General features: G+C 39.8%; 1 protein-coding gene across 1 annotated transcript; it reads left to right on the forward strand.

Annotated features, from left to right (window-relative positions):
* The first annotated feature begins 534 nt into the window (after window positions 1-534).
* On the forward strand, window positions 535-13,278 carry C7H3orf49 (chromosome 7 C3orf49 homolog). Its single transcript, XM_041762414.1, has 5 exons — window positions 535-659; window positions 4,447-4,769; window positions 8,705-8,829; window positions 12,512-12,625; window positions 13,081-13,278. The coding sequence occupies exons 1-5, from the start codon at window positions 535-537 to the stop codon at window positions 13,276-13,278; spliced, it is 885 nt and encodes a 294-aa protein (XP_041618348.1).
* The last annotated feature ends 139 nt before the right edge of the window (window positions 13,279-13,417 follow it).

Below are 13,417 nucleotides of genomic sequence, written 5' to 3' on the forward strand. Positions count from 1 at the left end.
CTACCCAGGCATTCCAAAAACTGGCCTTTTTAATGTATGTCCCCTAGGGCTGAGAAAGTATTGATCGGCTCTAGTTCAGAGATCTAACAAAAGTTGGGATCCTTAGTATTCCTACTGGTCTTTCCTCTTTAAGATTCAAACATGCACATCTGAATGTGATAATCATTTAGTGTGTGATTATTTTATTACCAACCCCAATGGCAGTGGTTACAAACTCAGGTCTCCTTTTCTGCATTTGCCTTGCCCAGGAATCTAGAACACATGTTCCACAAAGCAAAAAGGAATTTCCCACCATTCTGTCAAATGCATCATTCCCAACCTCTGTGAAGTGATAAACAGGGCCAGTCCCACGAATGATGTCTCTCACACCTAGAAGGGAATAAGAAAATGATTCCAAAAATTTCCTACATACTTTCTCCCCCAAACAGCCCAGAAGTTAAAAGTGCCTCTGGCGCTGGATGAATTTGTTTTGTACTTTGGGAGCTCAAGAGCTGAAGAAATCCAACACAGTTACTACGGGTGGACTTGACAGCAATGGACCACCCTCAGCTGTATCTTCCAGAGTCTTTTAAGGGTGGCTGTGGAAGACTTGGTCAGTACCGAAGACTCCAGCAACCCAGAAAGAAAAATGGCCCGTTCAAAAGGAAGGGGATTGAAAGGTAGGCCAATGGAGTTCATTTTCTTTTCTGTTGAGTGAGATTTTTTGGATTTTCATTAAACAATACTCATTGCAATGATTAGAAAAGGTTTTCAGCATTGCCTTTAGAAATGAACACTCTGAATGGAATGGGGTGGGGGAGGTGCTGCATTTATACGTGGGTCGGGAAGCCTAGTGCCACAATGAAAGCTTCATTTTATGAGTGTAATTGTAATGGGGAAAACCTTTCCTTTCCACTTAAATTTGAGTTTTAATGTGGCATATGATGCTAAAATTAGCCCAGTTTCAGAATTTTAGATATCATGCATCCCATGCAAGTACTATGATTTTGAAAATTCAGTAGTATATTCTTCAAGAGGAGTCCATGATCAACGCTTTCTGTTCCCTTGCCTGGCAATATGTACTGAAATATGTACTAATTGTATTTCATGCCATGCACACCCTTTAAGGTAATGTTAAAACTGTCTTATACCTGGTATTTCCTGTCAGTGGAAAAACTGTGAAGACAGCCAATGAAATACTCCAAATATAATACATTTTAATTAGGAAAATCAACAAGATGACTTATTTTCCTGTTTCTTTTGGCTTCTTTCTTCCCGGCTTCATAAGCAAGAGCTCAGTCATAGAAATGAGGTGTTTTGATGAGACCTGAATCCTCAAATACCAAACTGCTGAACTTCTGTGGACAGAATGAAATATTGTGGAGATTTCCACTCTCAATAAGAATAAGAGATTGAAGGGGGAAGCAATACTACAAAATAAATTCATTACCCATCTAGATATTTGGAAACTTAAGGAGGGGAGGGTTCTTTTCAAAACAAATTTCATCAGTTCTAGTCCAATGTCCTGGAGCAAAATCACCTTTGTTAGTCATGTTCTAAGTAGATCGGGGATGAGGGTAGAAGGGTTGGAGTGGGAGATACATTCTGAGATTCAGACTACTTAGAGCTGGGCTTTTAACCTGAAGGATTATGTGGATGGCCTCTGGGGTTCTTGAGATTCCTGAAGTTATTTTCATCATTTAGAGGATGTATGTATGTATGCATGTATTTATGGTAGTAGAAATTGATGGCTTTATTAAATGATTCTCACAGGCTCTAAGGAAGATTAATCCTGGCCCGTTAATGGTCTTTGGGCAAATTATAAAATGGCACTCTATCCTCGAGACACTTTAGTGCCATCTGCTAGAAAGTTCAGTTAACTTAGACACCACTATGATTGAATGTGAATAGCGCCCCTAGCGTTTGTGTGTACGTGTAACCAGTAAAATGCCTAGGTCCAGTCCCAAAAAGGACTAGCCTACTTGGTCTCCCCCTTCTTTCCACCTCCTGCTTGAGCTCCCTCCTTGCCTTTTACTTCTTTCGCTTCGCTCAGGTGATCCACATATTAATAAAAGCTATTATTTATTGGGTTCCAACCGCATGAATTATTTCTTTTTATGCTCCCATTTCTGAAAATAGCTTACCTAAGCTTATAGAGGTTAAATTACATGCCCAAGATCACACAGCTAGGAAGTATGGTGTTGGGTTGAACAAGCCCATTTAACCCCAGTGTCTGGGCTCTTCTGAACTACTTCCCATGTATAATTACGGAGAAGTTGAATGATTTAGCTCCAGTTTAGAACAGTATTTCTTGAGGGATGGTGTGTGTGCTGCTGGTGTTGCTTGACATATTTTACGTAGTATACAAAGAACATTTTTTTAGAACATTTTTTTTAAAGATTTTATTGATCTATTTGACAGAGAGAGCATACAAGCAGGGGGAGCCTCAGAGGGAGAGGGAGAAGCTGAGTAGGGAGCCAGATGCAAAGCTCGATCCCAGGACCCTGAGATCATAACCTGAGCCGAAGACAGACACTTAACCAACTGAGTCACCCAGGCACCCCCAAAGACCATTTTTTAATAGTTATGAACTTATTTTAATCCATATTAGAAATATATGTTACATTTATTGCAAACATAATGTAACATAACATAATATAAAACCTGGGACTTCAGTCAGAGAAATGAAGATTTATGTTCCTACAAAAACCTGTACACAAATGTTTGTGTTTGTCCATATTAGCCCCAAACTAGAAACAATCCAAATGTCTTTCAATGAGTGAATGATTAGACAGTGTGGTAATCCATATCATGGATGGAATATTACTCAGCAACAAAAAGGAATAACTAATACATACAACAATCTAGGTTAATTTCCAGAGATTTATGCTGAGTGAAAAGAAGTAAGTTCCAAAAAGTTATATACTGTATGATTCCATTTATATTCCATTTTTGAAAGGACAAAATTATACAAAAGGAGGACAGCTTAGGCGGACAGTGGGGGGTGAGTGGGTACAGCCATACACATGAAGATGGTGATAGAAATGATCTGTATCTTGACAGTATCGATGTTGTAATAACTACACTTACTATAATTACCTCAAAACAAAAGGTTTACTGTTTTTTTAATCCCTGGGATTTTATGGATATTATTGCTTTGGATGACACCAAAAACAATACTAATGAATAAGAATATTAGCTAAATAATGGTATCACGGTATAGATGAGAATAGAATAGTGAATAGTGAATAATACAGGTGTTGGGATCAGATCCTGGGCTAAGTTTTTTATTCTTTTGAAGCTTTAATTTCTTCATTTGTGAAATGGAGATGACTAGATGAGGGGTAAATTACATGAAATATATGAAAGAACATAGAAGAGGGTTTAGTACATAGAACACTATTAAGATACATTATCTGTTCGTATATTTTTTAAAAATTTTATTTATTTATTCATGAAAGACATGGGGGGGGGCTGGGTAGAGGCAGAGACACTGGCAGAGGGAGAAGCAGGCTCCATGCAGGGAGCCTGATGCGGGATTTGATCCCAGGTCTCCAGGATCATGCCCTGGACTGAAGGCGGCACTAAACCGCGGAGCCACCTGGACTGCCCTGTTTGTATTTTTTTAAGATTTTATTTGTTTGTTTATTTAAAGACTATAAGCAGAGAGAGGGGCAGAGGGAGAGGGAGAGAGCGAATCTCAAGCAGACTCCCTGCTGAGCACAGAGCTGGACTCAGGGTTCCATCCCACGACTCTGAGATCATGACCTGAGCCAAAATCAAAAGTCAGACACTCAACTGACTAAGCCAGCCCAGATGTCCTCATTATCTCTTTGTATTACTAAAATAGACCAAAATGATGAAGATGGTGTATGACTGTTTGGAATTTTTTTTTAAATTTTTTTTTTGTTCAGAATTTTAGAAATAAGAGTTTAGAGTTATTCTATCTAAATGAGTGTTTTATGTACATGCATCATTTATGGGGCCTTGGGGATTATATACCTTATTGACTACCCCAGCCATCTCTCATCTTTCATCACTGTAGGCTGGGAACCACCAAGTCCAACAAAACTATATCCTCTCAACATTGAAAGAAGGTTACTAATTTGCCAATACGTGTTCTAACGGTCAGAGACCTGGATTAAAATCTGCATTCTATGCTTGATCAAATAATTTAACCCCTCTGTGTTTCAACTTACTCATTAGTGAAATGAAGATAATAGTGTAACCTACCTACCTCTTATGGAACAATGAGATAGTGGCCAGAATGCACATAACTACAGTTGGGGGACAAAACACGAAGTAGTTGCTTTGGCTTTGTTTTTCTATGATTTGGTTCTTGGTATCAGTTTTATTTTTTGGAATTATATAATTTGTTCACAATTCAAGTTTGCATTTTGATGATTTAAATGATTTGTTTTTAACTTTTCAATTCCCTTAATACCAATTCTTTTTTATTTTGTTTAGATGGCATAGAGCTGTGTCCACCAATTTAGTAAAACAAAATGTCTTGATCCCCAAAGAGGAATCATCTGGTGATAGCGACATGGAATTTCATGAAAGCCAGCAAAATAAAAAAAAAAATCTGATGAAGAAAGTGAAGACTGTTTTGGGAAGGATGCTGTCCTACAAATGTAGAAGCAAGTTGGCAAGTGTCAGCAGAGGGGCCTCTGCTAACCATAAGGAAACCTTCTTTTCAAACACACAGGGCCTTCTTCCCAGAATTGTCAAGGAACTTCCATCCCCCAGGTTATTTACTAAACCAAGAATGAGAAAGCTGTCACAGAATGGTAATCAAAAGCAACTTACAGTTAAGTGGCAAGGCCAAGAGGAATAATGAAGTTGGGATGGCTTTCCTTGCTACCCCAAACTGTGGCATCTCCTAGGAGCTTGGTTGAAATGCAGAATCTCAGGCCCTGCCTGGGTCTACTGAGTCAGAATCTGTGATGTAGAAAGAGCCCCAAGTGATCTGCATGTACAAACATTTTAAAAAGCTCTGAATTATATTGTCTTTGAGGTCCTTCCCAGTCCAATTAGTGGTCTAATTGTTGTAAAGCCATTTTTTTTTAAATTTAAACATGCATATAGGGGATGCCTGGGTGGCTCAGTGGTTGAGTGTCTGCCTCTGGCTCAGGATCCAGGATCGAGTTCCGCATCAGGCTCCCTACGAGGAGCCTGCTTCTCCCTCTGCCTGTGTCTCTGCCTCTCTCTCTGTGTGTTTCTCATGAATAAATAAATCTTTAAAAAAATAAATGAACGTGTGTCCACAGGCATATATGTGTGTATATGCATATACATAAATACATATGCATATACATACATATATATATTAGAAAATTAAACTAAAGTGAGATTTATCTATTATTTTGTTTCTGGAAAAAGTAGTAATACAGCCTTCCAAACAGCTACTCCCTACAGTGGATGGAGGTTATGGGGAGAATTCTATGAATAAAATTTATGATTGGTAAGTCATAACAGACATTTTATTTTATTGTATCTACTTTCTATGTACCTTATGGAAAAATCAACATTTGAACTGTTAACTTGAAATCTTTTTTATAAAATAGTGATGCTGGGGGTGGGGGGTGCGGTGGTCCTAGGAGTTATAACTAACAATACCACTAATAGTCACATTCTTCTCTGTAGCTTTCCTAAGTTAATAGACTTTGTTTTTTAGAACAGCTTTAGGTTTACTAGAAAAATTGAATGGAAGATATAGAGATTAACTTCCCATATACTCTCTCCTTACCCCTCCCTCCGCTATTATTAGCATCTTGCCCTAATATGACAAACCCACCAAGTTACGTCATATATCCACCGTTAGAGTGACACAGGACAACTTCACTGCTTTAAATATCCTGTGTAGCTTCTTAATGTCCTTTATCGCAGAGCATCAGGAAACGTACACAACCCTTACAGTAGGGAATCCACACACAATAACACATTTCATACAGTGATAAGGCGGCATACCTGGTGAGTACTTTTTCCAGAAAACAAACAAATGAAACCCCATCTCTTCCCAAAACTGATGGCTTCCAGCTGACTGCCCTTTCAAACTCACTCTCTCTTCTGGAAATAGCAGTCACTAATGCTAGCTTCCAAGCATTTGGCAATTACCCGGTATAGATTCACTTATCTATTTTCATTGAAAATAACAAAGATGGCATGTTTCCATACTGATGGGATTGGAGTTGAAGAGTCTATAGGAAACAGAGGCTCAGTTCCTCCTCCTTACCCATGTACATTGGCTTATTTCCATCTTTGTTGGAATAACCCATCTCCAAACCAAGATTTCTTCAGAAAATCTGTCTTTTAGGCCACAGCTGTAACATTATGACACTCTCACCCAGGGATCAAAGATAGTGGCTCTTCCCTGTTGACCCTTGCAACATTTTTAACAAATATTTGCTAAGTACTTATTACATGTTTGCCACGCGATTGAGAATAGAGTAGCAGATAGAACAGACGTGGTCCCTGCCTTCAGAAGGTCATAGCATAGAGAGACATTCCAACATTAGGGAGATAATTACATCTGATGCAAAGTAGCAGCACAAGGTACTATGGAAACACATCATGGGTGCTCTGCTCTAACTTTTGGGGAGGGGGCTCCAGAAAAGCCTCCCTGAAAAAGGGACAACTCAGTTGAGATTTGAAGGACAACTAGAGTCAGATGAGGAAAGAGTGGCAAGAGTTTTCCAGGAGAAAGGGAGAGCATATTCTCATCTCATATATTGGGTATAAAACACAGAACACAGGGTATAAAAAAGAAATGAAAGTAAATCAGCCAGGAAAAGGCTGGTGAATAAGGTGGTCAGGATATTGTAAGTCACATTAATAATTTTTTTAACTTTCTCCTAAGATTTTTAACTTTTTGATAAGAAACCATCAAAACTTTCAAGCTGGGAATTAATATAGTCTGATTTGCATTTTCTTTTAAAGATAGCTCAGGCTGCAGAGTAGAGATTGGATGGGAGGAAGGCAATATCCGATACAGAAAGGACAATAAAAAGGTTCTTCCATTCATTCAGGCAATGAAGGATAGTAGCTTGCTTAGTTGTGGCGGTGGAGATGGGGAGGTAAAGGGAGAAGCATTCATAGACAGAAGGTGTAAGGTATGGGGAAGAGCTGGATAGTGGAGGGCAGGGAGAGGAAAGAGTCCTTGGGTAGAGCACCTTGTTCTGAAGGCAGAGCCCCATAGACTGATTAGAGCCACCACTCCTAGTGAAGTCCTTATCAATAGACCCCCAAGCCCAACAAGATGGTTGTAGGTGTGAGCACAGCAGGAAAGCACTGAAACACAGAGCAAATAGCAAACACCATTTCCCCAATGCCCCTAGCAATCCTTTCACCAACATGAAATAAAGGCTTTATTTTCTGCCCTCTTTTTTTTAAAATTAATTAATTAATTATTTATTTATGATAGTCACACAGAGAGAGAGAGAGAGAGAGAGAGAGAGAGAGAGAGAGGCAAAGACATAGGCAGAAGGAGAAGCAGGCTCCATGCACCGGGAGCCCAATGTGGGATTCGATCCCGGGTGTCCAGGATCACGCCCTGGGCCAAAGGCAGGTGCCAAACCGCTGGGCCACCCAGGGATCCCTCTTTTTTTTTTTAATGAAAAGGAGAATAATCTCAAATGTAGTGCCTTCTACAGGTAATAATATGGTTTTATTTTTATCATATTAATGTTAATGCCTATGTATTGATACTGGTTTTTGATTTATGCTAGTATCTTGAAGTTTCCTTTATAAAGGCATTTATTGTGTTAAGGATTGAATTGATGTAAAGAAAAATATTAAGGAGCCCAAGGTTCCTGGAAAATGAGAGAAACGGTGAATATGGCATATGACCACAGAGCCTTGAATCACATTGCTGGAGAGTGAGTAACTTTAAACATTCTTTCAATCAATAACAAGTACTCAAGGGATCATCTTACACATGAGAGAGTTACTTTTTCTAATTCCACAATAATTAAAGGAAAAAGTAACAAAGGGCAAAACTGAAGTCTCAAAGAGACGTAACCACCTTGCCAGAACAGGTTGGAGACCACTGAGGTCGTGACCACAAGAAAAGGCAAATGTGCACAGGAAAAAGTATAAGATTAGAAAAAAGCAAACCCATTTTTAAATCTTTTACTCCAAGGAAGAAAGCTATTGGGATCGCATGGGATGCTGGTCTTTTCAGGATACTTTCTAATAAGAAGGTAATCATTGTGGGATGCTTGGGTGGCTCAGTTGGTTAAGTGTCTGCCTTTGGCTCAGGTCATGATCCCAGGATCCTGGGATGGAGCTTGCATCAGTCTCCCTGCTCAGTGGGGAGTCTGCTTCTCCCTCTTGCTCTGCCTCTCCTTTTTCTTCTTTTTTCTTTTTTTTAAGGATTTTATTTATTTATTCATGAGAGACACAGAGACAGAGAGAGGCAGAGACACAGGCAGAGGGAGAAGCAGGCTCCATGCAGGGAGCCCAACGTGGGACTCATCCTGGGTCTCCAGGATCACACCCTGGGCCAAAGGCGGCACCAAACCACTGAGCCACCTGGGCTGCCCTCTGCCTCTCCTTCTGCTGTGTGCTCTCCCTCACTGTCTCTTAAATAAATAAATAAATAAATAAATAAATAAATAAATAAACAAATAAATAAATAAAATCTTTAAAAAAAGAAGAAGAAGAAGAGAAAAAGTTTATTTTTGTGATCCTTACAGGTTCTTTTCCCCTCTCCCTTCTCTCTAAGCGACTATACAACTTGATGTTGTAGAAGCAGAGACAGAGGAGATAACCCGAGGAAGTACACTGCTCCGGGCCAGGAGAACCACGAAGCGGTTATCTGTGACATCCCTTCCTTCGGGACTGCAAAAGGTACTATGCTAAACCAAACTCGCCTCTAAAGACTTACAAAGAAGCTGATGTTTAGGGGTGTGGGAAAAGCCAAGTTCTCATAATAAAGCCTTCATATCTGCTGCTTGTATTCTCCTAGCCAAGACTTGAGGACACAGCAAGCAGGCTTTCCAGGTCTGATTCCTCTGCTTCTGAGCTTTAATGGTTCAGCTTCTACTACAGTCTGGACAACAGTGAAATTCTGAGCTTTATACTGACTTTTCAACCATTCAACTATTGAGTTAGTATATTAGCATCAGGTCAATCACATATGCTGCTTGGAAAGGAATTCTTTGTTTTTTTTTTAATTTTTATTTATTTTTTTTTAAGATTTTATTTATTCATGAGAGACAGAGAGAGACAGAGAGAGAGAGAGAGAGAGGCAGAGACACAGGCAGAGGGAGAAGCAGGCTCCATGCAGGGAGCCTGACATGGGACTCGATCCTGGGTCTCCAGGATCACACCCTGGGCTGCAGGCGATGCTAAACCGCTGAGCCACCTGGGCTGCCCTTGGAGAGGAATTCACTAGACTAGCACTGCCTGATAGAACTTTGTGTGGAGATGCAAGTGTATGCTATTCTGGTACACTAACCATTAACCACATATGACTTAAAAAATTTTTTTTTATTTGAGAGAGAGAGAGCATGAGTGGGAGGGGCAGAGAGAGAATCTCAAGTAGACTGTTGAACACAGAGCCCAACACGGGTCTTGACCTCAGGACTCTGAATTTACAACTTGAGCCAAAATCAAGAGTCAAGGGCTTAACTGCACCACCCAGAGGCCCCAACCACATGTATCTTTTGAACTTGAAATCTGGCCAGTGCAATTAAAAAGCTGAATTTTTAATTTTATTTCATTGTAATTGAAATGAAAAGATAGCCACATGTAAAGACAGTGTGGTGGTACAATCCAAGAGTGTCCAAACCAAAGCCTATATTTATCTGTGCATATGTAAGCTTCAGCCTAAATTGCTCACACTATTTTTTTTAAATCAACTGAATTATTATTATTTTAAATACAACAAACATTTACTTACAGCTGATTTTGTTTCAGTTTTAAGTGCTTTGGAAATATCAACTCAGATGATAATTGCAACAGTCTAATTATGTAGATAGTAATAGGGGTGCCTGGCTGGCTCGGTTGGAAGAGTGTGCGACTTGATCTTGTGGTCATGACTTCAAGTCCCACATAAGGGATAGTGGTTACTTAAAAATAGAATCTTAAAAGATAAATAAATAAAAGGTAGGTAGCAATACTATCCTTATTTTAGGGATAACTCTGAGAGGTTAAATAATTTACTTAGATAAGTGGCAGAGACAGGTTTCAAATCCAGGAAGATCTGGCTCTAGAGTCCTTACTCATAACTACTAGGCAAAATATTAATTATACTTCTGTCCAAAATGGTAGCCACCAGGTATATGTGACTATTTAATTAAAAATAAGGTTCATTTCCTCAGTTGCACTCACTACATTTCGAGGTGCTAAATAACAACATGTGGCTTGAGGCTGTTTTTGCAGAAAGTTCTACTGAACAGAGCTGTTCTGGGGTATCATTGTTAGAATACGCCAATATTAGTTTTGAATTTTGCCTTTTTTAAAAAAGATTTTATTTTTTTATTCATGGGAGACATGCAGAAAGAGGCAGAGACATAGGTAGAGGGAGAAGCAGGCTCCATGCAGGGAGCCCAATGTGGGACTCGATCCCAGGACTCCAGGATCATGCCCTGAGCTGAAGGCAGACGCTGGACCACTGAGCCACCCAGGCGTCCTGCATTTTGCTTTTTGTGTGCTTGGTTGACATTTACTGTACTCCTACTTTATAATGGGTGATTTCTAGGTTTGGGGGCAAAAAGATCCAATAGATATAGTCCTGTTTTGTGAAATTTATAATCTATTAGGGGGATAGATATTAAACCACAGCTCTGCAGAGCTTTGAAGTAAGGATAATCTTTTGAATAAATGGCACTGGGACAAGTAGGTGTCCATATGGAGAAAAAGAAATTTGGGGGGTCCCTGGGTGGAATAAATAAATAAAATATTAAAAAAAGAAATTTGATCCCTATCTCACACTGTATACAAAAATTAATTCCTGGGCAGCCCCAGTGTCTCAGCGGTTTAGCGCCGCCTTCAGCCTGGGGTGTGATCCTGGAGACCCGGGATCGAGTTCCGTGTCCGGCTCCCTGCATGGAGCCTGCTTGTGTCTCTGCCTCTCTCTCTCTGTGTCTCTCATGAGTAAATAAATAAAAATCTTAAAAAAAAAATTAATTCCTGTTGGGTTATAGATTTGTGTGGAAAAGGTAAAACCTTAAAACTTCTGGAAGTTGATAGAAATGACTTCAGTATAGAGAAAATACTTCTTAGGACACAAGTATCACTGACCATTAAAAGAAAAAAAAAAAAAAGGATGCATCTGGTTATATAGTAAGATTGCTGTTCAGCAAAAGACTTAAATCAAAGGTTGTCAACTAGCTGCGGAGTGTTTTGTTTAGCTCTCAGAATGACCTCAATAACATATTTGCGTTAACTGGTCACATTTAAAAATTAGAGTATTTTTTAAAAATCTGGATTTTAAGCCTTCTTTTGAAAAGTAGGATTTCAAAACATTAGGCCTACAATTCCTCATGATAACAACAGGAGATGTGCAGAGACTGGCCCCTTGGTGGGAGGCACATTCTCTCCAGATTACCACTAGCAGCAACTGGTCCTGTTTTGTACAACCTACCTGATCTGTCTAGGCATTTGACTTTAGAATAGCGGTATTCAACAGAGAAGTAACTTAGTAAGTGTTCAGTAAGTGTTGTGGTAAGCATTCGTTCAGTAGGAAAAAGTACTGGGTTTCATGGGAGAGAAAAAAAGTGGAGTCCAACTATATATATAGATGGATTGGGGAGGGTCCTACAAGTGACATGGGAGCCTGGGCAAGTTGGCAGGGCAGAGTGGTGGGTCAGCAGACTCCTTTGTAAACTCAGACACAGTGTAGGTCCCAGACATACTCCGACATCCCACTCTGTGTTAGGTTTCACAATAGTCTCAATATTAGTTACTAGGTGAAGGAAGAGTGAACCCAGTAAGACTAAAAAGGGCCTATTAGCCAGGAGCCCTGACCTAGGAATGATTTCCAATAGCAATCCTATTAGGACAGGTACTTATAACCAGCAAGCCAGGGACGCTAGGAAAACTAGCAGGCATGGGGAGAAAAGAACCCAGAGCCTTCTTTTTATGTTTGGAGGCATGTCTGCTATGAAAATAAGGAAACCTACAGAAAAGAGACCAAATTAACAACTAGATCCAGGGATAATGAGCTTTCTGGGACACTAGTCCTCAGCAGCCCCACACTCTCACTGCGCTCAGCGGCCACAGAGGCAATTTCTTCTTCTTCCCCTTGCGAGTGACCTGCTTTTTTCCTGACACTGTATATTCTTTCAGAACCAGACAATCTCATTTCTCTGCACCCTATAGATCTCTTCAAAGAGAGCTTTGGTCACAAAGGAGATACATGGGGCGTGGAGGATAATATGAATACGCTCTCCAACCCAACGTTGTTATGTGGCAAATGTTCAGTTTATAAGACAATGTCCCAAGGGTGAGAATTCTTATTTAAGCACTATCACAGAAATAATATGGGTACGTCTTAATCTGATGTGTTTTTGCGTTTTTATGATAGGTTCCGTATTCATCAAAAAAGAGATCACACTTTCCAGCACTTAAAAAAAAGAAACCTAGCATGGGAAACATCCTCCGAAAATCAGACTTGACAGTAGGAAAACTTCAAATGCAGGTAGTGGGCAAAGGCTTTCGCTTTGTGTTTCAGATGCATCACAGAGGGCCAAGTTGAACTGAATACACAGCCCTGCTAGGCAGCATGGTTGTGCGATGAAATTAATTATTAGCTTGAAGAAATATGTTAGTAGGGGGGATCCTGAGAGTGGCTAAAGGATTGCTAAGGTCACCCAGGATGATGCTATGTGCCTAATAAATATTAAGTGAATTCAATTAAAATGAAGGCATGCACAAAGGCTTCTTTTGAGAAGAAATGAGATTCCCTTTACCACTGGGTGGTAAATGTTATGTTTTCAAGCTCTGTTTGCTATGACTTGAATTAGAGTAATACTTTGGGATTTGCAAAACATCCACTGATTCCTGAAGTGGTCTCTTAGGAAAAGCCACCATCCCTTTGGTTTTGGCAAGGCTTCCCAACATATGGCTACATTTCTTTGTATCTATCTGTCACAGGTGGATGACCTCATAGAAACAGTGACAGATAAATCCATGCAGTTATTGGCCCAAAGACACGCTGAGCTTCAGCAGTGTGAATTTCTAGGGGACGAAATTCTTCAGTCTTCGAAGCAGTTCCAGAGGATATCCAAGAGAACCATGAGGAAGTATAAACTGAAAAATGTGTGTTTCCCATGTACCTGCTGCTGCTTCTGATTTGCTCCTGACTTCATAAAAGTTATTTTTTATAGGAATTCTTATCTTTTGGTACATAATCCTGAATAAATCTCTCTAGTGAATTATCAGTTGGGGAGATGGACATTTCTTAGAATATTCTACCCAACAGTCCTTAAAA

The sequence above is a fragment of the Vulpes lagopus genome, chromosome 7, assembly GCF_018345385.1.
Source record: "Vulpes lagopus strain Blue_001 chromosome 7, ASM1834538v1, whole genome shotgun sequence".
Taxonomy (NCBI): domain Eukaryota; kingdom Metazoa; phylum Chordata; class Mammalia; order Carnivora; family Canidae; genus Vulpes; species Vulpes lagopus.